At 46.2% G+C, this 25,987-nt stretch overlaps 1 protein-coding gene and 1 long non-coding RNA gene across 3 annotated transcripts in view; both read left to right on the top strand.

Moving 5' to 3' along the window:
• The window catches only part of LOC126985398 (centaurin-gamma-1A-like), a 116,746-nt gene that overhangs the window by 44,524 nt on the left and 46,235 nt on the right, over positions 1-25,987 (top strand). For both annotated transcript variants that reach the window (XM_050840206.1, XM_050840215.1), the window contains exon 4: positions 16,480-16,621. In XM_050840206.1, coding sequence (XP_050696163.1) covers positions 16,480-16,621 — 142 coding nt within the window. The remainder of the gene's footprint in view (positions 1-16,479; positions 16,622-25,987) is intronic.
• On the top strand, positions 5,086-7,501 carry LOC126985446 (uncharacterized). Its single transcript, XR_007738725.1, has 3 exons — positions 5,086-5,961; positions 6,012-6,111; positions 6,163-7,501. It is a non-coding gene; the product is annotated as an uncharacterized LOC126985446 (long non-coding RNA).

Here is a 25,987-nt window from a genome sequence, read left to right as displayed (position 1 = left end):
TCATTGTCGTAATAACGTTAAGTTCTTTAGAATACTGGTGTCCTTGTCCGCTTTTATCGCCCGGTTAGTGGTAGCAGTAATGGTAGTTCTTTCCTACATAAATTCCATGAAGTTTCTCCATGCTGCATGGTTCTTTTTCCTTTCCTGCCAGCCTTGGCTGGAGGGATGGGGGGGTGGGGAGGAGCCTTCGCCTTTGCTGTCCTTCATCTTCCACCTTTGATTAGATAGTTAGTGTAGCTTGTCACAAACAACCTCGTAAGGACCAGCAGTTCTGCTGTTGTTTGTTCTTCCTTTGTGTTCCTCCTCCTCCTCCTCCTCCTCCTCCTCCTCCTTCCCCCCGAGGCACAGTGCTTGTTGCCTCCCCAAATATCCCTTTCTCTCCCCCTTTCACTCTCACTCTCCCTTTCACTCACTTTTCTTCCTCGCCTTTGTTATTGAAAGTTCAAGCACATGTCTGCATTAGCGCGTTTTTTTGCTTTATTATAACGTTATTCTTTTGTTCTTCAGACAGATTTTTTTTCTAGTTTTATATATTTTTAAAGTTTATATTGTCGCTTTTTTCCTTATTCCGTATTTTCATTTATTTTCGTCTATTTTTATTTTTATTTTTTTATTTTTACCTTTTATTGTCATTTTCCTTTATTTTTACGCATTATTTATTTATCACCTCTTCTTCCTCTTCTTCTATACCTATCCACTTTACATTATCTCCCTAACCTTCTACATCCCACCTTCCCCCCCCTCTTCTCATCCCTTCCTCTCTCTCACCCCCTTCCCATTGTCTCCCCCTTCCCTATCACATCCTCTTCACCCCCCTATCATAATTCTCGCATCCTTTCCTCTCCTCTCTATCTCTGTCCCCTCCTCCTCCACACCCCCTCTCTCTCCCTCTCACAACTTTTCCCTCTCTCAATAGATCTGTCAGTATTGATTAGAAAAAGCTTAAAAAATACAAGAATCGGCAACAAGCGACTAAACAAATGAACAGCTGAAGCGCACAATGTATACGGGTTTCCCCTCTTCTTCCCGTCGCGTTTCCCCTCATTTTCCCCTCTTCTGTTATCGTCCGCTGATCAGTGTTTGTTAAGTGGCGCCCCGCATACTCGTGCTTGCCTGGAGGGGAAGAGGGGGGCGAGGAAAGAGGGTGAAGGAATGATGGGTAAGAGGGGAAGAGGAAAGAGGGGAGAGAAAAGGGTAGGAAGCGTTGAAAGGAAGGGAGAGAAAGGAAGTTGAGGAAGAGGCAAAAGGGGAGAAGAGAGGGTGAAGGTTGTTGAGGGGAACTGAGAGAGGTTGGGGGAGAGGAAAGAAGGGGCAGGAGGGGAAAGGGAGGGGTAGGCTGAGGGGAAATGAAAGGGAAGGGGACTGAGAGGAAAAGAAGAGGAGACAGGGAAGAGGAAGGAAAAGAAAAGAGGGGGTAGAAGAGGAAAGATAATGGTGTGAGACTTGACGGGAAAAGGATATTAAGGGAACTGAGGAGAATGGAAAAGAAGATGCTGATGAGAGAAGATAAAAGATGAACAAAATAGGAAAGGAAATGGTAGATGGAGGTAAAGGATAAAGGTGAGAGGAATTGAAAGAAAGGGAGTGGGATGAAAATTAAAAGAGGGGATTGAGGTGAAAGGAAAAGGTGAGAAAAAAGAAAAGGATGGATGAACTGAAGACAAAGAAAAGGAAGAGAGAGATGAGAGCAAAGGAATAAGACAAATGGGAGATAAAAAGGGAAGGAAAGAAAAGGAACGAAAAAAAAAGAGGTTGAGGGGAAAGGAAAGGATACAGGCTAAAAGTAAAAGAGGATTGAGGGGGAAGAGAAAAAAGGAGTAAACGAGAAAGGAAAAAAAAAATGAGTAAGAGGAAGAGGAAGGTATTAGAGTATGTGAACGAATGAGAGTAAGAAGAGAAAGAGGGGATGATTGGTTAAGAGGAAGAGGAAGGGGATTAAGGGGATTGCATGATAGTGTTTGCGTATGGCGAGGGGAAGAGGAGGGGATTAAAATGGGATTACAAAAGGAATTACTTGTATCTGGGATTAATCTGTGCAAGAGAGAGAGAGAGAGAGAGAGAGAGAGAGAGAGAGAGAGAGAGAGAGAGAGAGACTGTGTTTATTGATCTGTTTCATATTTATCACCATCATCATCACCGTCATCACCATCACTCCCTCATTGTTCCTATTCTTCTGTGCTTTTAAATTTATCACTCACCTTCCATTCACCCTTCTCATCTAATGGGTTTTTAAATTTCTCCCCTTTCTCTCTCTCTCTCTCTCTCTCTCTCTCTCTCTCTCTCTCTCTCTCTCTCTCTCTCTCTCTCTCTCTCTCTCTCTCTCTCTCTCTCTCTCTCTCTCTCTCTCTCTCTCAAGTGGCATTAATCCATATTTAACCATTGTACGCACACACAGGAAAAGACACTTAACACACACACACACACACACACACACACACAAGTACAAGGGAGGTAAAGAGATGGGAAGGCAGGGGGGGGAGAGAGAGAGAGAGAGAGAGAGAGAGAGGGGGGGGGGGGGGGGGGGCTCTCTTTCTCTTCCTAAGGACACTTGGTCAAATTTTAATTAATGAGACGTTGAATGCTTGCCTTGGAGAGAGGGAGACTTCGAGGGACTTAATAATTTCCCTCAAGCTCTCTTTCCTCTCTCCTCTTCCTCCTCCTCCTCCTCTTCCGTCCTCATTACTGCATATGTGTGTGTTTGTTAATTGCGTGTCCACATGTCTTTACGCCCATACGTTCAAAGGGAGGAGAGGGAGAGTACGGGAAGAGGGAGGGGGAAAGAAAGAGGACGAACGGGAGTCGGTGGGAAACGGTAGAACGTATAGTAGATTGTAACCTTGATTAGAAAAGAAGGGTAGGTGGAGTGGAAAGGAAGAGAATGAAAGGAAGGAAAGGGGGTGGGAGAGAAGGAGAGGAATTAAGTGGTAAGAATTTAAAGGAAAGGGTAGATTAAAAGTAAAAGGAAGAGGTGAGAAGGAAGAGAGGCGAAATAGAAAGTAAAAGAGAGGATTGAAGGGAAAGAGGTTAAAAGTAATTCAAAAGGAAAGTGAAAGGGATGATTGAAGAGAAAGAAAATTAAAGGAAAAGAAAAAGATGAGAGGAAAGCGACGAAAAAAAGGGAAAGAAAAAGAGACGATTAAAGGGAGAGAAAAAAGTAAAGGAAAAAAAAAGTGAAGGGAAAGAGACGAAAGGGAAAACAAAAGCGAAGATTAAAGGAAAAGATAAAGATGAAGGGGAAAGAGAGACGTAAGGAAAAGCAAAAGAGAAGATTAAAGGGAGAGAAAAAGGTGAGCGAAAAGAGAAACGAAATTGAAAGTAAAGAGAGGAGTGAAAGGAAAAAAAAAAGAGCAGAAGCAGTAGTATAGCAGCAGTAGCAGAAGCAGTAGTAAAATCAACCCACCCAGCCGAGACAGGTAACACCAAACAGCCAATCAGCATAAATCACGGCTATACAGGTGACAGGGTGAGGCAGGTAGATTACAGGTGTATGCGGGGCCCAGGTAGGCAGCGTGGGCGTGGGCGCGGGCGTGGGCGAGCTGAAAGTGGCCACGCCCTGTTATTACCTTAGTGAAATGGAAATTCTGAGAGAGAGAGAGAGAGAGAGAGAGAGAGAGAGAGAGAGAGAGAGATGGGAATGATCACCAAATTACGAGAAACAACAACATAAACAGAAAGGCGAGAAAAAAATAAAGAAGGAAAGAAAAAGGAAATAAAAGGAAACAAATAGCATGGATGTAATTACCCACTGAAAGCCCAACAATGAGAGAGAGAAAAAAAAGGAAAAAGAAAAGAGCCAAAAAAAATGTATAGGCCTAAAAAAGTCAGGAAAACATACACGCGCATAAAAACCAATGACGTGGAAGTAATCACACACACACACACACACACACACACACACACACACACACACACACACAGCCCACAGCCCACTGCACAACGCACCCATTAACATCACCATTACCATTGCCATTATTCTCTTCGCTGCACTAACCAACAATAGGAGGAAGAAAAAAAAAGAAGAGGAAGAGGAGGAGGAGGAGGAGGAGGGAGATGGCGACTAAGGGGTACTGGAGGGAGGGAGGAAAGAATCAGCCCATTGCTCCATTATAAGAACTGATAATGGCGCTCTCTGTGTGTGTGTGTGTGTGTGTGTGTGTGTGTGTGTGTGTGTGTGTGTTTGATAATATTGTTCACGGGTGAGAGCTAACGGCAGGGAACCACTAGGGAGGGAGAGAGAAAGTGAAGGGAGGGAAGGAGAAAGGGAGAGAGAAGGGGAAGTAATGATTGAACTGAAGGAAGGAAGGAAGGGGAGAGGGAGAGGAGAGAAAATAGTGTGGAGAAGCGGCAGGAGGAGGAAGAGGAGAGAAAAATAAGGGGAGTAGTAGAAAAGAAAGGGGGAGAGGGAAAGGGAGAGATGAGAGTTTGAGTGAGTGAGAGAGGAAGGGAGAAGACAAGAGAGGGGGAAAGGCAAGGAGGGAGAGAAGGATACTTTGGGGAAGATCAAGATAAAAAAAGGGGAAGGAGGGGAAGGGAAGGACAGGAATGCAGGGAAGGAGACGAGTAGAGAAAAAGAGAGGGAACGGGAAGGGGAAGGGAGAGGAAAAGGGAAGGAGGGAAGGGACAGGAATGCAGAAAGGGAAGGGAAGGGAAGCATGAGAGAATGATTTTTTTGCAGACATACAGACAGATAGATAGACAGACAGACAGACCCAGACAGTCAAGTGAAGAAGCAGACAGATACAGACGGACAGACAGACAAGAAACGTAACAAGCACAGAAAGACAGATTAACAGACAGGCAAACAGACAGACGGACGGATATACAGAAACGGACCAACAGACGGACAGACAGACCTAGACAAAGAAACAGACAGATAAACAGAAACAGACGGACAGACAGACAAACAAACAGACAGGGCCGCGAGGGGGCGCTAAGTGTTTACAGGTTCAAGGAAAGAGATAAACTTTACCCTTGAGTCCCCCCCCCCCCCTCTCTCTCTCTCTCTCTCTCTCTCTCTCTCTCCTACCAGTAGCTATTTTTTCTCCTTTTCGTCGTAAAATTAAAATGAGTTGGCAAAGATGAAAGAAGGCGAGAGAGAGAGAGAGAGAGAGAGAAGCTGTCGGTAACGCTAATAAACAGGTCCTCAGCCTTAACCGCCCGACCACCCGCCCGACAGCTACCAACAAAACCCTCGAAAACTCTGCATATCTCTACTCCTATCTTCTTTAGGTCCTGGAGGCGGCGTGCTTCTGTGCCTCTCTGTTCCCCTGACCCTCGAAACCGCTCCCGTTGTCTCACTTTTCCGCCTTTTCGCCGTTTTTTGTTCTTGGGAAGGGACGTTAGCCGCCGCCCCGCTACGCCGCGCCCTGCCCCGCCATTTGCCTATCGCCTGACCCGTTGTAAAGTTAAGTGGCTGTGGCCTGGCGGGAAGGCGCTTGTGGTTGGGAGAAGTGTGAGGATGGCCTACCGCTGGTCCTCTTCCTCCTCCTCTTCTGCCTTATCTTGCTAATTTATTCCTTTTTACTGCATTTTTCCTCCTCCTTCATGTCTTTGTTCTTCCGCACTTCAATTTTCTCCTTATTCTTCCTCCTCCTCCTGCTCCTCTTCCTCTGCCTTTCCTAATTTATTCCTTTTTACTGCATTTTTTCCTCCCTTCATGTCTTTCTTCCGTTCTCTTCATTCCTTCTATTCCTCCTCCTCCTCTTCCTCTTCTTCTGTTTTCCTAATTTATTCCTTTTAGTGCTTTTTCCTTTCCTTCATGTCTGTTTTTCCATTCTCTTCATTCCTCCTATTCCTCCTCCTCCTCCTCCTCGTTGCTCCCTATACCAATAAAGTAGTGGATGAGTGGAACAGGCTTGGCAGTAAGTTGAGTGGTAATGCAATAGATACATTCATGAGATAGTGTGGTTAGGTGGGGTTGGGTTTACAAGAGCTAGATAAATTCATGGATTGTGTGGTTAGGTGGGGTTGGGTTTATAAGAGCTAGATAAATTCATGGGTAGTGTGATTAGGTGGGGCTGGGTTTACAAGAGCTAGATAAAGTCATGGATTGTGTGATTAGGTGGGGCTGGGTTTACAAGAGCTAGATAAAGTCATGGATTGTGTGATTAGGTGGGGGTTGGGTTTACAAGAGCTAGATAAAGTCATGGATTGTGTGATTAGGTGGGGTTGGGTTTACAAGAGCTAGATAAATTCATGGATTGTGTGATTAGGTGGGGTTGGGTTTACAAGAGCTAGATAAATTCATGGATTGTGTGATTAGGTGGGGGTTGGGTTTACAAGAGCTAGATAAAGTCATGGATTGTGTGATTAGGTGGGGTTGGGTTTACAGGAGCTGCGTTGCATAGTCCTGCCGATCTCTTGCAGACTCTTATGTTTATGTTCTTTATTCTTCTTCTTCATCCTCTCATTTTACTTTACTTCCTTCATCACATTTATATTCCCTCACAGTCTACCTGATTGTTTACTTCTTCTTCGTCGTCGTCTTCGTCTTATTATTAAAAAGGTTGTTTATTTTTTACTTTAATGCATGTAGTTTCTCTTCCTTCTCCTTCTGATTGTTTACTTCTTCTTCCTCTTCTTCTTCTTCGTTGTCGTCGTCGTCGTCTTCGTCTTATTATTAAAAAGGTTGTTTATTTTTTACTTTAATGCATGTAGCCTTTCTCCCTTCTTTTTCTGTCCTTTTTTTAATATTTTCTTCCTCTCGTTTATCCTTTTCTCCCTTTCCCTTTATCTCTTCCCACTTTATAACACTTTTAGTCCCTTCTCATATTATTCATTCTCATTCACCTCCACTTCTTCCTTCTCTTCCTGGCCTCACTCCTCTCCCTCACACCCTTCCTTGATCTTTACTGCTCTCCTGCTTACACCTTCTTCTGCCCATCATGTATTCCTCCTTTCATTAATGTGTTGCCTTCATTCTTTATTAAATTTATTCCTTGCCCTCTCTTCTTCTTCTTCTCTTCTCCGAGCTATTTCCTCTTCTTCCCCTCATCTTTTAAGCCCTTCCTTCACCTGTCTCCCCTCTCTTATATCTCCTCCTCCTCCTCCTCCTCCTCCTCCTCCTCCTCCTCCTCCTCCTCCTTCCCTTCAATCTTCACCTCTTCACACTTACCTTTCCTCCATCCCTCATTCATTCATCACTCCTTCATTATTCCTCCTCCTCCTCCTCCTCCTCCTTCTCCTCCTCTTCCTCATTTGTTTACCTCTCTACCTCCCTCTCGGCACCTTCCCCCTCCTTCCACCTGTGACACTCTTCTCCTCCTCCTCCTCCTCCTCTTCCTTCTCCTCCTGCTTCCTTCATTTGTTTATATCATGCCTCCTTTCCTTCCCTCCTAAACCTTTCGGCACCTCCCTTCTTCCTCCACCTGTGGCACTCCTCCTCCCCCTCTCCTCCTCCTCCTCCTCCTCCTCCTCCTCCTGACCTTGCCCTGGGCCTCCTCCCACCCCCAAATACGGAACCACTCACTCAGCCGCTACGTAAACACACACACACACACACACACACACACGCAGATTTGAGTGCCTGCGTCCTTGCTTTTGATGGTTATGATGGGGTTGGGAGGAGGAGGAGGAAGGGGGAAAAGGGGTGACGAAGGCGTTTTGGGCGGTGGAAGAGGAAGTGGTGATGTGGAAAGAGGAAGGAGATGGTGATAAAGATGGTGATAGTGGTAGTGGTGGTGGTGGAGATTGGAGTGGAGGAGACAAATGGAAAAGGGAAAGAGGTCGGTGATGGTGGTGGTGGTTGGGGTGTTGGTGGAGGTGGGGAAAAAATGGTGTCTTGGAGGTGAACAAAGTTGATGATGGTGAACTATTAGTGTTGATAGGAGAAGATAGTGTAGATGGTGGTGATGGTGGCGATGACGGTAATGTTTGTGGAGGTGATGGTGATGAGGATAGTGTAAAAATAGAAAAAAAGTAGTGGTGGTATTGAAATTATGAAGTAGTGGTGATGATGATGGTGTTGACAGTGGTTATGAGAGCTGGTAATGGTGATGGTGACGGAAGTAGATTAATCGTTATGGTGGTGGTGGTGATGGTACGGAGGTGGTAGTAGTAGTTTTAGTAGTAGTAGTAGTAGTAGTAATCCTGATAGTGGTATAGAGTTAGAGATAATAGTGATGAAGTCATTGATAGTGGTGATGGTGAGTGGTGAGTGGTTGTGATGATGGTGATGGTATTAGTGATAGTGGTGATAGTAGTGGGTAATACGGTGATGGTGGTGATGATGATGGTGATATTGGCAGTGTTGGTGATGGGGGTGGTGATAGTGGTGGTGATGGTGAGTGGTAATGGCGATAGGGGTGGTGATGGTGATGGCATTGGTGATAGTGGTGATGGTGGTGTGTATTATGATGATGATGGTGATATTGGCAGTTGTGGTGATAGTGGTGGTGATGGTGATGCGTAAAAGTGAAGGGCAAGGCGTATACGCAACTTTATGGGGCGAGTTATTTGGGCGTCAACCCTTCGCGGCCATGTGTCCTGCCCTCCCCTCCAGCACCCCTTCCTCCTCCTCCTCCTCCTCCTCGACTTCCTTTTAATCCCTTCACCCTTGCTCCATCTTATCTCTTCTCGCATCTTATCTTCAATTATTATTACTTTCTCTCTTCAGTTCCTTATTTTTCATGTGTATTCATTTTCCTCTTCCATCGTTTATATTTTTCTTTCATTCCTTTCTTTACTTCCATCCCTCCTTCTTCCCTTCCTTCCTTTCTTCCTTCCTTCCTTCCCTCTTTCTTTACCTCCTCCCTTCCTATCCTCCTTATTTCCTTCCTTTTTTATTTCTTTACATCTGCCCTAACATTTATTTTTCGTCTTCCTCCCGTGTTTCAAAGCTGTTAGTGATGGTACGGGAGGTGGAGGAGGTGCTTGTGGTGGTGGAGGTGGAAAATCTTGTGGAAGTGAAGAGAATAATGGTGCTGGTAGCGATGTAGGAGGACGTGGTGGTGGTGGTGGTGCTGAGATGATGATGGTGTTTGTGATGATGGAGTTGGACAAGTGTAGGTGGTGGTGGTGGTGGTGAAGGCGGGAGGGATGCAAAATTGGTCTGGTAAAGTCATCTGTGTGTGTGTGTGTGTGTGTGTGTGTGTGTGTGTAGGAGTGGGAGAGGGAACTGGCTTTGTTAACTCTAGATAATAATCAGAGAGAGAGAGAGAGAGAGAGAGAGAGAGAGAGAGAGAGAGAGAGAGGAAACAGACAATTTTCACTAATTTATCGAAGGACACCAACAAACTATTATTATTGTTATTGTTATTATGTAAACTAGGGAGTACTGTTCACCCTCCCCCTCCCTACTCTCCCCCTCCTTTCCCCCCTACTTCCCCTCCTTTCCCCCCACTTCCTTCTTCCCCTTATCATCTCCATCGCCTTCCTTCTCACAATCTCTTCCTAGAACTCAAGAAAAAAAAGGCTAAAAAAAATATTAGGAAGGATTGGAGGGAGGATGAAAATGCAGACAGACAGAACCAGATTGAAAGATAAATAGGCAAACAAAGACAGACAGCAGATTGACAGATAGACAGATAAACAGACAAACAACCGCACAGGCTAAAATAAATCAGAATAAACTTTGGAAAGGACAGATATGAAGGGTTGAGGTAACATACAAGAGAAAAAAAAAATCAAGCATAAAAGGTGACAGATGTGGACAGCCTGACAAACTCCCCAAAGGCAAACACCACAAACAAGACAAACACCGCCGGGAAATACTGTTTGCTCGCGTTTTTTCTTCCCTGTTTGGTCTTTGCATTCACACCCTGCCACGCCTCAGGGCAGGGGGTGGCGTGTCCTTCTGTCGCCTCTGTTGACACGGGGGGCAGCGGGGCGACTTCTTTTGAGACATGAATGGGGTGACAGGTGGTGGTGGTGGTGGTGGTGGTGGTAGTGATGGTGGTGGTGAAGGGTTGGACAAGAAGGGTCGAAAAGAAGAGGGAAATGGGGAATGGTAAGATTGAAGAGGGTTGTGAGGTTGGGGTGAGAGAGAGAGAGAGAGAGAGAGAGAGATCTGCCAATTCTCTCAGACTACTAAATTATCCGGTCGTGGTCTTTTTGCATGATTTCTCAGTCGCTCGAAGGAGAAGGAAGAGGAATGTAAAAAGGGAGAGTGATCGCCACGTGGGGACTGGCTATTTTCCCTCCTCCTCCTCCTCCTCCTCCTCCCTTCTAGCCCATACTATTATGTGCCCAAGGAGGGGGAAGGGTGTGGGGGGTAGGCTTCCTCTCCCTTTATGGCGCTTTTTGCTAACTAGATGCAACTCGCTTGGATGTTACACTGAATATTCCCTCGATTCCCCCCTCCCTCTCTCTCTCTCTCTCTCTCTCTCTCTCTCTCTCTCTCTCTCTCTCCTGCGCCATTTATGACCGTAATAATGCCACAACTTCAGTAATGGTAGTACTGTTATGGTTATTTTCATTGTTAGTGCTGCAATGGCGTGACTGAATGGCGGCCCCTCACACACACACACACACACACACACACACAGGCTCATAATAGGACAAGGTTGGGTTGGCAGGCTGACTGTTTTAGCCGTGGAGATATGAAGGTTTTTGTTGACTGGACGGCGAACTAGACTTTAATATATTCGTTTCACCGCACCAGTCACGCTTTGCCCGTTTACACGCACAAAAAAAAAAGATTTATTGTATTAAACTTGTTTGTATGGTTGCTTAATATATAGTATGTCGTGAGAAGTGTTTGGATTTTGCGTATATTTTCGTTTGTGCGTGATTTATATAATGATTAGTTTTAGTCTCATAATAATACCTTTTTACTTTTTTTGCTTGTTTATCGCGGGTTTATGGGTTTTAGGAGAATCGACTTTTGTCTCCCTGAAAACAGAGGCATATTTTTTCATTGATAGTGTTTTGCTTTGTGTTGGTGGTTGTATTTTTTAAGTAATCGATAGCTTCTAGGCTTTTTGTCTGTACATTATTCCCTTGTCTTCATGTCTTCGTATTTAAGGGTGCCGGGATTACAGACATTGTACCTTATATTAGTTTCACTCAGATTGCTCTATTTCACTGTGGTTAAAATAAAATTATAATAATGATAATGTTTACGGGAGTTTGTGTATCCAAGTGTGATTTAACTAGAGCTTCCCCGAAAAGAGCTCCGTTTTCTGTAGGGAAGGAGAACATCCATTTTCTCACGCGGTAAAGGGACAGACTAAACCGTTTTCTTTTTGCCGCGTTTTCTTTTGCCTGCTATCGGAAGGTCAATGTAGCCTATTTTTCACAGCAGCACATTTGATAGTATTTAGGTTCACTTTTCATAATATTTCACCTTGCTTCCATATCTTTGTGTTGTTGTGTGTTTCTTGATTTATCTCTTTCCCTTTATTTATTTTTATTTTTATTTATTTATTTATTTATTTATTTATTTATTTTTTTTTTTTTTTTTTGGGGGGGGGTTACACTGCGTCATGCCTCCTCTCCCTCGTCGCTGCCTGGGAAGAGCATTGCGTAGCTGCCTTGAAAGTACCGCATCACTCCAGTACTCCACTTACACTTTATCCCATTTGTATCCACATTTACTCATTTATCTTACAGTTCACCTTCCGTAGTCTTTCAGCACGCAATATGTTCACATCCCATCACTGGACAAAGGTCAATTTACAACGGAAATCACACATCGCCACCCTGATCGTGTCCTCTGCCCCCTGAAACGTCAAAGATAATCGCCTTCACAGTCCCGGTAATACGAAGATAGATTGCACTTGGATTGATAAGACGAAATAACTGCAAGATAAGCGTTAACATTCGGAGGAACACACAAAAAGGGGCACAGATAAGTAAAGCCTTCGCTGTCTTTACTCAGGAACGAAAAGCAATAAAAATAGACTTCGTACACACACAAAAAATAAACCTAAGTATCTCCCCGGAATAAAGCAGAGCGCCCCGTATGAGTAACACCCAAAAATAAACATGAGTCTGCCATAAATAACCCAGCACTATATTTAGCCCGTGATCAAAAGCACCTCCGGGTAATTTGTATAAGGAAAGTTTGTGTGTGTGTGTGTGTGTGTGTGTGTGTGTGTGTGTGTGTGTGTGTGTGTGTGTCATTCCAGTAAATATATTCTCAATCAAAGCTGGTCTCTGGAAAATTGAGCTGAGTGGTAAAAATAAAACTGACAGACTAATCATCGTTTTTATATATATTTATAGGCAGTATTTTGACTCATACTTCAGCTAAAATTTCCTTAGTAGCTTTTTTTGTCTTGGTGCCAATAGGAAAAGCGCGTACAAATTGGAGGGTTTAGTTATTTCCTGTGAAGTGTAATAGGAGAAGTGCGTACAAGCTGGTGAGTCTGTAATATCAAACGTGCGTACGAATTGGAGTGCCTGACGTAGTTGAGGGCGGGGTAATGTTGCACGAGATCGAGTATTTAGTGGAAAATGACAGTTGGAATAGTGCGTACAAACTGGGGAGTGTATACTGTTTGAGGTGCGTACAATTTGGAGTGCATGACGTAGATGAGGGCGGGGTAAAATTGCACGAGATCGAGTATTTAGTGGAGAATGACAGTTGTAATAGTGCGTACAAAGTGGGGAGTGTATAATGTTTGATGTGCGTACAATTTGGAGTGCATGACGTAGATGAGGGCGGGGTATTGCTGGACGTGATCGGGCGGCCAAACAAAGGAGGCGGCCGCGTGTCTGAGGGTGGCAGGGAGGGGGCGTGGCTACCGGGCGACCAGCTGACAGCTTTAACATGGGGAAACTAGGTCAGTGTTGTGTGTGTGTGTGTGTGTGTGTGTGTGTGTGTGTGTAATCATGTACCCAACCCGTACCGTACTCTGTCTTTTCTTGCAACTCAATCTTATCTTCGTCCTTCATCTTTTTTCTCCCCCTCCTCCTCCTCCTCTGTACCGGAATCATCATCATTTTCCTCTTTCTTTCTGGTCATGAGCTCGAATGTGTCTTCCCCCCACCCCCTTCCTCCTCCCCACCCCCCCTTCTTCCCTTTCCTCCTGCCATCACTTTCTCTTCCACCCCTTTACTCTTTACCATTTGCTTGTTATTCCTTTCTTTCCTCCATTTATTCATTTCCCTTTCTTTTTTCCTACATTTCCTCCTCCATCCCTTCTTCAGCCAGTTATATATCCTTCCTTTGTCCCTTTCACTTATTCATTTTCCTTTCTTTTTCCTCCTCCTTTCACTTCCTTTGCTCCTACCTCCTTCCTTCTTTCCTTTCCTTCACTTTCCTTTCACCTCCTTTGTTTCCACCTCATCATAATCTTTTTCATCCTCTTTCTCTTCTCTCTTATTCTCCTCTCTCCTTCATCTCCTCTTTGCCTTCCATACTATATACCCTATTTTTCCTTCCTTTCCCCTTCCTTCTCCTCCTTTTATCATATCCTAAGCCTCTCTTTTCTCATCTCTTTTTACTTCTCTCCTTATCCTCCTCTTCCTCTTTTTTCTCTCTTTCCCTCCTTCGTCTCCAGCTTGTTCTACTAAGGCGTTGGGAAGCAAAAGGTGCGAAAGGTGTATTAATTAACGTCAAATTTGTCTTCCCTTAATGAGCAGGTGGATTTTAGGGCTTAGGAGTCTGATGCCAGTTAAGCCAAATTGACTACAGGAGTATTTTTCACTTTTTATTTCTTTCTTTATATATTTAAGGTTGAGTTTAAGGAGAGAGAGAGAGAGAGAGAGAGAGAGAGAGAGAGAGAGAGAGAGAGAGAGAGAATGTGTGTGTGTGTGTGTGTGTGTGTGAGAGAGAGAGAGAGAAACATAACCCCTTCCCACGTATTTTGCTCATGGTGATCCGCCTCCATTTAATCAATACTCTCTCTCTCTCTCTCTCTCTCTCTCTCTCTCTCTCTCTCTCTCTCTCCCCCCTTTGTGCGCAAGAGATGGCAATCCACTCAGCGAGAATGGACTGCAGTTTATATATTTTCTCTCTTCCCTACTTCCGCGTCAAGAATGTTTACCTGCGAGAGTTTCCACCTGATATCCTCGACTCTCCTTTACCTGTTTGAGATGATTAGTTTTATTGGTATCAGAGAGATGAAGAGGTATGTGGAGCAGGTATTCATAGGAGTGGATCGGGAAAGTTGAAAGGGTGGGAAGAGAGAAAGTGTGGAGTTAGTATTAAGAAGGGAGAAGAAATAGGTAAGATTGGAGAGGTAAAAGAAGGGACGAAAGAGAGGAGAAAGTGAGGAAGGAGGAAAAGGGGAGGAAACAGACAAGAAGGGGGGAAGATAGGATGTTAAGGAAAATGGAAAAGAAATAGAGAAGGTTGGGAAAGAAATAAAAAAGACGAAATAGTGGGAAAGTAAAAAAAAAGGGAGGAAAATAGAAGGTTGGCAGTGCAGTATGAATGTAGGAAAAAGAGTGGGGGTAGGTGAAGAGGAAAGGATGAAGGAGATAGGGAAGGTGAGGGTGACAAGTGAGAGTAAATGAAGATGTGACCTGTGGGAAGTAAAAGAAGAGGGGTAAAGGGGGGAAATGGGAATGAGTAAAGATGGGAAGTAAAGGAAAATAAGGGAGAGATGAGGAACGTTAGTTGAAGAGAGAATAAATGAACAGGTAAACAGAGGAAATAGGAGAAGAAAATAAGAAAAAGATTGTGGTTGAGCGTGGAGAGAGAGAGAGAGAGAGAGAGAGGCTTTAAAAACACACGTGATTCTTAATTGCCAAGGTGGTGAGAGGGGAGGAGAGGCGAGGGGAAGAAGAGGAAGAGGGGAAAGAAGAAGAGGAGGAAGAGAGGAGGAGGAGGAGGAGGAGGTTGAGTGGCTGAGAGAGGCTGTTAAGGACCTGCCAGTATCCTCTTCTCGCATCCCTTCTCCTTTTTCCCTCCTCCTCCTCCTCCTCCTCCTCCTCCTTCTTCCTTCCCTTCCCTCTTATTGATTCTTTCTTTGTGTTGCGTTTTTCCCCTCACACGATCAATATGCCTTCACAGAATTACCAGCGCGGATTTAGTGGGAAGGAGGGGGGGAAGGGAGGAGGAAAGGAGGGAGGGAGAGAAGTAGATGATGGAAAGGGAAGGGAGGGATAGGAGGAACGAGGGGTGGAAGGATGAAGATAGTGAAAGAAGGAAGGAGGGAGGGAAAGGAAAAACAAGGGGAGAAGGAAGGAAGAGGTATAGATAGAGAAGGATGGAAGAAAAGGGGATGATCGGAAGGGAGAGATGGAAGAAGGGAAGACAGGGAGAGAAATGGATGATGGGAAAGGAAGGGAGAGCTCTGGAGAACGAACGAGGGGATAAGGAAGTACGAAGGAAGATAGGGAGAGAGTGAAGGAAAGAGGGAGGGAGAGAAAGAAAGAAGAGGGAAGAGAGAAGGGAGACAAGTGCTTTTCTTCTCCCTGACTTGACTTAAATTGTATAGCAGTGAGGGAGGGTAAGGGAGTGCTATCTCTCTCTCTCTCTCTCTCTCTCTCTCTCTCTCTCTCTCTCTCTCTCTCTCTCTCTCTCTCTCTCTCTCTCTCTCTCTCTTTTGCATGGTTAGGGGAGGGTGAGGGGAAATGACTCGTTTGTGAGGTTAGGGGCGTCTCTCTCTCTCTCTCTCTCTCTCTCTCTCTCTCTCTCTCTCTCTCTCTCTCTCTCTCTCTCTCTCTCTCTCTCTCTCTCTCTCTCTGTTTATAGCCGGGAATTAAAAGAAACATTAAAAATAGACTGTTTATTTATATTTATTTTACGCCTAAGAGAGAGAGAGAGAGAGAGAGAGAGAGAGAGAACAATATCTAGCTCTTCCTCACACAATCTCACGTATTCAGTCAGTCAACCACACACACACACACACACACACACACACACACACAGCCTTATCATCTTAACCAACTTCATCTACCATCCTTGCCATCTGCATATCCCATCTTCACCAACAGTATGTGGAATTGACCTCTTCTTCCCATGATATTAAATTATATCTCTTATAGGAGCAGTGTTTAGCGGGCTTTTGTTGTTGTTGTTTTTCTCCTTCAGCTGCTTCCTTTCCTGTAAAAAATAATAACTCTGTCATACTTAATATCTTCATCCGTCCTCACCCTCTTTTTCATCTCCGTCCGCAGTTCATGGCGTGGGTGGATGCTGTCATTTTACCATGTCATTCTTACCCTCTTCATCTCATCCACAACATCTTTATCTTTCGTCTTCACTATCATCATCCGTCATCCTCACCAGCTCTGTCTCCGTCCACACCTTCGTTATCTACCATTCTCACCATCATTATCTCTCATTCTTACCGTATCTATAAGCCATCATCAACTTCTTTATCTCTCATCGTCACTATCATCATTTTTCATTCTTACAATCTACTTCTCTCATTCGTACCATCTTTGTCATCCTCATCATCTTTATCTCTCATCTTCACCATCATCATTTTTCATTCTTATTATCTACTTTTCTCATTCGTACCATCTTTGTCATCATCATCATCTTCTCATCCTCAGCGTCTTTATCTTTCATCTTCACCATCATCATCTGTCATCTTCACCATCATCATCCGTCGTCCTCACCCTCCTCCTCTTCATCCGCAGTTCACGGCGTGGGTGGATGCCGTCATCTTCGTCTTCAGCCTGGAGAACGAGTCATCCTTCAACGCCATCTACAACTACTACGCGAAGATGGCGCACTACCGCAATACCGCCGAGGTGCCGCTCATCCTGGTGGGCACGCAGGGTGAGTACTGGGCCTCAGTGTTCCGCTCCGTTACTTCGTTTAGGCAGTCGTGGCGATTAAGCCCCGCCCACTCCTTCCTTCCTCGCTTTTTTTTCAGCGTTCGTGTTTTGCTGTATTTAAATGATGGTGGTGTTTTTTTTTTATGACTACTACTGAATGTGTTTCTTTGTGTCCTCCTCATCCTTCTCTTTTTCCCATTTCCTCTTCTTTGTCGTCGCTTTTACTCTTTCTTTTTTTTTCGTTTCCGTCTGCTTTTTTTTTTTTAATAGTTTTTATCTTTTTTTTCTAATTTTCTCTTTTTCTTTGCCACGCCCTCCACCTCCTCATTCTTGTACTTCTTTTCTTATACCTCCTCCTCCTCCTCCTCTTCCTCCTCCTCCTCCTGGGATGCTGCGGGGCAAGAGGAAGCCAAGAGGAAGGACGACAGCCAGAAGCTTCCTGTCATCTGCTGCTACTGCTTCTCTCTCTCTCTCTCTCTCTCTCTCTCTCTCTCTCTCTCTCTCTCTCTCTCTCTCATTACTCCTTTATTGATTCTTATGCAACTTTATACTCCCCTCCAGTGTGTAGAGAGAGAGAGAGAGAGAGAGAGAGAGAGAGAGAGAGTATCGATCTTCTTATTTCCTGCCTCTTTCAATTTTCCTTTCTAGTCTCATTATTTCTTTTCTTTCATTTCCCGTTAATTATAGGACTTTCTTGCATTGTTATATTTAGACTTTTTATTTTCCCTTTTTAATCGCTATATTCTTACCCATTCATCCAATCTAAACCAGTCCGATCTAGTGTGTGTGTGTGTGTGTGTCTGTGTGTGTGTATGTGTGTGTATATATAAGTCTTTCCAACTTCTCGCTTTACTCTTCATATCCTCTTCCTCCCTGCTGTCCACTGTTCCATCAGCTTATCTTTAATCAAATCTTTTCGTTCATAAAAGCTTCAAATACACCCTTATTTTCCTATTTCCTTTGTGCATATTCCTTTTTATGATATGCTCCTTAAGGTTATATACATTTTCTCGACCTTAAGCATTTTCTACTTAAAATTTTCAACTTCTTATTTTTTCACTTCTATGTTTCTTAGATTGCATACATTTTTCCGACTTTAAACTTTATATATTTACACCGTTCTACATCTTTATTCACTTCTATGTTATGTTTCAAGACTGCATGCATAATTTTCAACCCTAAATCTTATATATTTACATTTCCTACATCTTATGGATTCACTTCTAAGGTACTGTTTCTGTATTTACTTCTGTGGCTCTGCTTCTTAGTACTACACACGTTTTCTTAATCTAGTCAACCTCTGTATTTGTGAAGCGGTAATTGGACGGGGCGAAAAGTTGACGGGGCGGCCCAAGTTCGTGTCTCCAGAGAGGGGGAATGGGGGGAGGGAAGGGGACCAGAAATCGAAAGGGAGCGGACGAGGGAAGGGAGAATGGAAAGGAAGGTAATGTAAAGGTAAGTGGAGGGAAATGGAAGGTAAATTTGTGAAAGTGGAAGGAAAGGGAAGAGCTATGATGGGAGAGGAAGGGAAAAGGGAGAGTAGAGAGAGAGAAGAAGAGGAATAAGTGAAAATAAAATGGAAGGGAAGATATTGTAGGGATAAAGGAAGGGGAAGAGAAGATAAACAGAGGAGAGAAAGATAAGGGAAAGAATAGGAAAGAAGAAAAAAAGGGAGGGTAGAGGAATGAAGGTAAGGAAAGGAGAGGAAGAAAATAGAAAATATGGGAAAAGGGAAAAGAAGGGTAAAAGGGGTAAGGGAGGGAGGAGAAGGGAAAAGGATGGATAAAAATGAGAGGAAGGGAAGAGGAAGGGAGGGGCAAAGGAAAGGAAATTGAGGAAGAAAAATAGAAAGGGATGGTGATAGGAACTTTATCGGGAGAGGGAACGGACTGGTTGCTCTCTCTCTCTCTCTCTCTCTCTCTCTCTCTCTCTCTCTCTCTCTCTCTCTCTCTCTCTCTCTCTCTCTCTCTCCCCCCCCCTTCATTCCCTTTTCACCCTCCTCCCCTCTTCCCCTTTCTTCTACCCGCTCTCCTCCCACCCACCCACCCTCATTTCGCTCCCTTCCTCTTCCCCCTCTTCTCCCTCCTCCCACTCCGCCAGGACACCCCCGCACGCGCCCCTCCCCTCGTAGGACCCCCCGTAGGATCTATTTAGTGCAGGATTCCCACTAAGGACCCCGACATTCCTCTTCCCGCAGGACTCATTGTGTGGAAGGAGGCGGAATGTTGATTAGGATGTGTTGAGGGCGTCCTGTCGTGTCCTTTCCTGTCCTTCCTTCCTTCCTTCCTTCCTTCCTTCTCATTTTCCTCACTTTATTTATTTATTTATTTCGTTGTCGTCCATCACTCCTTCAATCCTTCCTTTCTTTCTTTCTCTCATTTTTTTTTTCTTTCTCCTTCCTGTTCCTTCTTTCTTCCATCCTCAATGCATTCCTTTCTGCCTTTTCCTTTTTTCTTTCGTTTTATTCTCTCATCCAATAATCTCTCTCTCTCTCTCTCTCTCTCTCTCTCTCTCTCTCTCTCTCTCTCTCTCTCTCTCTCTCTCTCTCTCTCTCTCTCTCTCCTTCATTTCATATTATTTTTCCCTTTTCCTTTTTTTCATTTTTTTGCTGCTTTGCTTCAGGTCTTAATATCCCTCTGGGCCTATCCTGGCGGCTCCTTCCTCCTCCTCTTCCTCCTCCTCCTCCTCCTCCTCCTCCTCCTCCTCCTCCTCCTCCTCCTCCTCCTTTCTTCTCTTACGCTGCTTTGTTTTCTACTTCCACTCCCCTCTAGCAATTCCCAATGGAGTCTCTCTCTCTCTCTCTCTCTCTCTCTCTCTCTCTCTCTCTCTCTCTCTCTCTCTCTCTCTCTCTCTCTCTCTCTCTCTCTCTCTCTCTCTCTATTATCATCTACTTCCGGCCCTTAGGTGCCTCGTGTCTTATCCCTCTTCCCATTTTCGTTCCCTCTTCATCCTCTTCGTTTCTTTTCAGGCCCTTTTCTCTCCCTTCTTCCCTTCTTTTTTTCCCTCGCCCTCCCCTTTTTTTCCGCTGTTCGTCTTTCCCTTCTTTTTCCTCTTTTCTTTCCTTCCTTCTTTCCCTCACCCTCCTTTTCCCCTCTTCGTCTTTCCCATCGTTTTCTCTTTTCCTTCCTTTCTTTCCTCTCTCCCTCCCACTCCTTTATATTTCTTTCTTTCGTTTTCGTCTTTTCGTGTCCCTCCCCTTTTCTCCCCTTCCCTTCCCTCCCCACCTTCTTTCCCCATCCCTCTGCTTCTCCTTCCTCCTTTCTTCCTTCCATCTATTGTTACTTTCATCCCAAAATCCACAGAAGCTTTTTTTCCTTCTTTTCTTTCATCCCTTTTCAGTATTTTGACATTTCTTGTGATTGAGAAGGATGATAAGAGTGGAGGAGGAGGAGGAGGAGGAGGTCTGTGGTTTGTATTGATGGAGGAGGTGAGGGGGGGGGAGGGGCGGTTGTTATGTAAGGGATAGCTGAGTGATTAGGAGATGTGGGGGAGCGGGGAGGAAGGAGGGGGAGATTAGGAGGATGGAAGAAGTAAGGAATGGATGGCAGATGAATGTCAGTCGGGGAAGTGAGAGAGGGATGAGGGGAGGGTGAGGGGAAGGGGTGGGTGGGGTGATGGGGGAAGAGGGAGAAGTATATAACTATTCCGAAACTTTTTCCTCACTTTTCCATCATTTTCCTCATTCTTTTCTCCTTCCTGCTTCCATTTCGCTTTTTTCTCCTCTTCAAACAACTTATTTATTCAGTCTGTTTCCTTCCGCGTTCCGTCTCTTCCTCCTTCACCTCCACCTCCTCACCCCCCCCTCCTCCTCCTCCTCCTCCACTGCCACATTCTTCTTTTCAAATCATTCAGGTTTTCTTCGGCAAATTGCATGCATAGACAGACTCCAATGTGTGTGTGTGTGTGTGTGTGTGTGTGTGTGTGTGTGTGTGCGTCAGGACAGGGCAGGGCTGCAGCTCATAAACAAACCTTGTGGGTGGAGGGGGGAAGGGCGGGACAGGTGAGTGCGGGCGCCAGGTGAGGTGAGGGGAAGCGGCAGCCAGGTAAGGATTTAGGTCACGATGTCTGGGAAGCGCGTGAGGGAAGGAGGGGAGAGTGGGGGGTCCTGCGGCGTGTGGAAGAGACAGGTGAGGGGGAGAGGGGAGGGAGAGGAGGAAGAAGAGAGGGCAGTAGGGGGAGGGATAAGGAAGGAAGAAGAGGGAGAGGCGAGAGAAGGGGAATGAAAGGAGAATGAAGAGAAGGCATTGAGGGGAGAGGATAAGGAAGTAGAGGGAGAGGGGAGAGAAGGGGAATGAAAGGAGAATGAAGAGAAGGCATTGAGGGGAGAGGATAAGGAAGTAGAGGGAGAGGGGACGGAGAGGAGAACGGAGGGCATTAAGGTGGAGAACAAGGAAGGAAGTAGAGGGAGAAGGGAAGGAAGAGGGGAGGAGTGAGGGGAGTGTTCGGTTCCTGTGGCGCGTGAGGAAGGGGACATGAGGGGAGGAAGGTGGGGAGGGAAGAAGAGAAGAAGGTGGGGGTGGTTGGCGCGTGTTATCGTCACATAGAGAGGGTCAGGGGGAGGGGGAGGGGTCGCCGCACCACGGGTTGGCCAGACTGTCGATACATGTGCGGGTGCAGTGGTGTCGTGTTGGCGGCCTGGCCCACACGCCCGCCCGCGCCTCCCCCGCCCACCCACCCACCGCACTCCTGTTATTCGTGACAAGTCGACGGTTCACCCACGACCCACTTAAAAACCTACTTACAATCCTTCCATCCAGCCCACTTCCACCCACTCCCACCCATCCCACCCTAAACCTACCTGACGTTCGTGACAACCCATCCACAAGCTATCCACAAGTCCACCCAGCAGTGCCACCCCACGTAGTCCACCCCCAACCCACCTCCACTCCCTCCACAAGCCAACTCACCTGTCCAATCCACCTGTGATGAGATTAAACCCTCCAGTCACCTGTCACCTGAGGACCATAAGTTAACCCACCTTACCTGCCCCTCCCTCCCTCCTACCCTGGCACCCTCCCCTCCCTGGCGCCCTTGAGACAATTACCTCGTGTTCGAGACCTCGCGGCGCCTCCTGGACACGAGCAAGGGCCAGGCTGCGACCCGTGGCTGCGGCGGGGACGGGAAATAGGCAGTGATAAGCTGGGCCGCGAGTGGAGTGTGTCAGTGGCTGTGAGGCGGCCGTGCGGGGCGGTGTGCGTGAGTGCGTCTCTGCTGCACTGCGTCGGGAGGTGACTGACTGGGCGGCGGAGGAGGAGCGCCGCGGGTTGGCTCTGTACTGGCACCGTCCCTCTTGCTTCTCTCTGGTGGCACCCTTCTGGCTCCCTTCAGCGTTGACAGTTACTTATTCACCTTCAGCCTCACTCAGCTCATCCAAATCGTTACTCCACAAGTCATCCACCTCGTCACCCACCTCCGTCCGTTCAGACAGGTGAGTCTCGTCCCTGGCACTCATTCTGCCACTAGGCACTCGTACTCACCCTCGCTCAGCCTCCTCGCTCTGTAACGCGTCGCAACAGTCACCCGCCTCATCCCTCACCTCACCCACCTGCATCGTGACAGGTGAGTTTCGTTGCATCAATCGGCAACGCGCATTCAGTCTCGACGGTCGCGCTCCGATTCCTGGAAGCCGCAGGTCCCTTGACGGCGGGGGCTAACTGGTGGTCTGGGAAGGGCTGGGGGGAGCTGAAAAGGGCTAACTTTGGGTCTGGAAAAAGCTGGAAACGGTTGGAAGAGATTGGGGTGGACTGAGAAGGGCTGGGAAAGGTTAGGGGGAGCTGGGAAGGGCTGGGAAATGTTGGGGTAAGTTGGGAAAAACTTGGGGGGGTTACGAAGGGCTGAAGTAAGCTGGAAAGGGATGGGGTGGATAGGGAAGAGCTATGGTGGACTGGGGTGAGCTAGGAAGGGTTAGGGTGGCTAGGAAGGGCTGGAAAGAACTAGGGAGGTCTGGGGTGGGCTAGGAAGGGTTAGGGTGGCTAGGAAGGGCTGGAAACGACTAGGGTGAGCTGGGGTGGGCTAGGGAGGGGGAGGGAGAGTGTGGTACATCTGGCGCCACCTCGATTATTTGTCCCGATTTAGAGATTACTCGGGTTTGTTTGTGTTTGTTTGTTCGTCAGGTGCGTGTTTCTTTGTGTGCGTGAGGGTGCGTTTGCTGGGGTGGATGTGGAGGTGGAGTGGGTGGAGTGGCTAGTCCTCTTAAAGTCCGTCTCACTCCACATGTATACACAAACCCTGAATATCACTGACAGACGCTTGAGAGAGAGAGAGAGAGAGAGAGAGAGAGAGATGTGTGTATGTGTGTGTGTTTGTGTCGGTATGTGTTTGTTTAGGTTTTGTGTGTGTGTGTGTGCGTGCGTGTGTGTGTGTGTGCGTGTGCGTGTGTGTGCGTGTGTGTGTGCGTGTGTGTGTGTGTGTGTGTGTGTGTGTGTGTGAGGCCAACTATTGATCGTTCATGTCTGCTGGGACCACCGTGTTGTTCCTCCTCCTCCTCCTCCTCCTCCTCCTCCTGACTTCCCCTCCTCCCTTTTCTTCATCCTTTTCTTGCTCATCTTCGCCACCCTTCTTCTTTTCATCTTCTCCCATTGTCTTCATCTTCTTTCACTCGCCTTTCATTCTTTTTTTTTTATCTTTCCCTCGACTTCGATGTGAATAATCTCTCTCTCTCTCTCTCTCTCTCTCTCTCTCTCTCTCTCTCTCTCTCTCTCTCTCTCTCTCTCTCTCTCTCTCTCTCTCTCTCTTTTTCTTTCTCTCGCTTGAGGTAGGTAAGAGGTAAAAGGTGTGAGACAGGTTGCTGAGCTTCGAACTGAGACTCAGCACCGACCTTTGCAGAGGAGGGGGAGGAGGAGGAGGAGGAGGAGGGAGGTGATGTAGATGGTGATAGGGAACGTTATTGATGATGAGGGAGGAGGAGGAAGGGGAGAGGTTGGGGTAGGTCAGGGTGTTGAAGAGGAAGAGGAGGAGGAGGGGGAGGTGGAGGAGGGAGATTAAATTATACTGGAGGTGTAGATAAGTAGGAGGAGGAGGTGGTGGTGGTGGTGATGGTGATGGTGGTGGTGGTGGTGGTGATGGTGGTGGTGGTGGTGGTGGTGGTGGTGGTGGTGGTGATGATGGTGGTGGTGATGATGGTGGTGGTGGTGATGAAGGTGGTGGTGGTTGTGATGGTGGTGGTGGTGGTGGTGGCGGTGGTGGTGGTGGTGGTGGTGGATGACCTCTTGCACTGATACCGAGAGAGAGCGGTGCATTATTGACTGGCGGAATGGACTGCCCTGGCGAGGGTCACTGCAGGGCCAAACCAGGTCATGCGAGGTCAAAGGTATCCCGGACCCTAACACGTGACACTCCCCCTCCCCCCTCCCCCTTCCCCCCACCCTCTTCCCGTTTCTCCATCTTTACTTCCTATTCCTCCTCTCTCTCTCTCTCTCTCTCTCTCTTAGTCCTTTCATTCCATTCTTCTCTCTTTCATTGTCAACTCTTTTTCTCTTCCTTTTCTTTCTTTTCCTTCTCTCCAGTTCATCCATTGTTGTTCTTTCTCTCCTTCCTTCCCTCCATCTCTTCTATTTTTTCTTCTTCTTCTTGCATTTTCATTCCTGTTATTCCTCGACCCATTCCTCCATTTCTTTTTCCTCCTCTTCATCCTTTCTTCCTTCCTTTCATCTGTTCACTCTTTCAGCTTTCTCCTCTCCCTCCTCTCCCTCCATCCCTCCCTCCATCCATTTCCTCCTCCCTCCACAATCTGTCTCCAGCCTTCCTCTTCCCTCCTATCATCTAGTTACGTGGAGGAAACAAACATGACTTCTCCCTCCCTCCCTCCATCTTTTCCCTCCCTCTCCCTTCCTTCCTCCTTCTCTCCCTCTTTCCTCCTGCAGTAGCGGTGAGGGAGAAGGAATCGTAATGCGCCCTAAAAATCTAAACAGAATCTCTCCCTCCCCTTCCTTTCTTCCTCCCTTCCTTTCCCTTTCTTTGCCTGCCCTTTCTCCTCCCTCCCTTTTCCCTTCCTCCCCTAAATCAGTTTGTCAGGGAGGTAAATCCAAATGTAAACTTGAATTTCCTCCCTCTCCCTTCCTCCTCCTTCTCTTCTCCTTCCCTTTATCACTCTTTCCCTTCTTCTTCCTCTCTTCCTCCATCCTTCTTCCTTGCATTAGTTTGTAAGGGAGAAAAATCGAAGTGCATCTGAATTCCCTCCTCCCCTACATGTTTTTTTTTTCTTCTCTATCTTATCTCCCCTTCCTGTCTCTTCCTTTCTCTCTTCTTCCCCTCTTCCTTTTCACCTCCTTTTCTTCTACCCGCTCCCTTCCTCCTTTCCTACCGTATTGCATTGTTCTTTTTCATCTTTCGTTTCCCCTCCTGCTCTCCCTCTTCCTCTCTTCTTTTCTTTCTCTTTCCTCCTGTTCCCTTTTCTTACCTCTCGATCAAGGAAGTATGAGAGGAAAATACATTGTCCCTCTCTGCCTTCTACTTTCTCTCCCCTCGCTTTCTCCCCCCCTTCCCCTTTTCTTTCTCCCCGATCAAGCAAGTATTAGGAAATTGTGGCCCTCTCTTTCCTGTCGCTCTCTTCCCTTCCCCCTTCTCTCCCTCTCTTCCTCTCCCTTTCTCCTTTTTTTCCCACTCTGTCAAGCAAGTTTTAAGGAGTTTAATTTACCCAGTTTTAATTCCTTCTCCGTTTCACTCCCCCAGAAAAGTTTGTGTATCCAAAAACCAATTAAACCTCCAGATAGCGATGTTAATTAATTGAGCTCATTAGCCCTTCGGTAATAATTAATTGATGTGTACAGCCTGTGTGTGTGTGTGTGTGTGTGTGTGTGTGTGTGTGTGTGTGTGTGTGTGTAATTCAATCCGAGTACAGAAGTCATACGATTTTTTTTTTGTCTCGAATTATTGAGGAAAAGGAAGAGGAAGGGCGGAAGGAAGGAAGGATGGGAGAGAAGAGGGAGCGAGGGAGGGAGGAAAGGAGGAAGGGAGAGAGGCTTAACAAGGAGAAAAGTGGAGAGACATGGAGGGGTTGGAGGGAGCGAAGGGAAGGAAAATATATATAAAAAAAAATGTGTAAAATTTGAATTCTACCTACGAGAGAGAGAGAGAGAGAGAGAGAGAGAGAGAGCGCGCATGTGAATCACCAGTAATGAGATGCGGGCAAACTTACTAACCTACAGAAAAAAAAAGTAAAATTAAATGAAATGAAAAATAAAAAAATCGAGAAAGAAAACAAATATAGACCCACTAATGAGACACGATAAAATAGATCAGTAAATAAGTAAACAAAATGAATAAATAATGAATAGCAAAGGTTAGGAGAATATTGACAGACTGACCAACCATAATTTTTCAGACGTAGCGTGAGGGGAGAAGGGAAGGGGAGGGGAGGTGTGAGGGG

This window comes from Eriocheir sinensis, chromosome 5 (genome assembly GCF_024679095.1).
Source record: "Eriocheir sinensis breed Jianghai 21 chromosome 5, ASM2467909v1, whole genome shotgun sequence".
In the NCBI taxonomy this organism is placed as follows: domain Eukaryota; kingdom Metazoa; phylum Arthropoda; class Malacostraca; order Decapoda; family Varunidae; genus Eriocheir; species Eriocheir sinensis.
The sequence above is the reverse complement of the archived record's forward strand: the minus strand, read 5'-3'. Positions and strand labels throughout refer to the sequence as shown.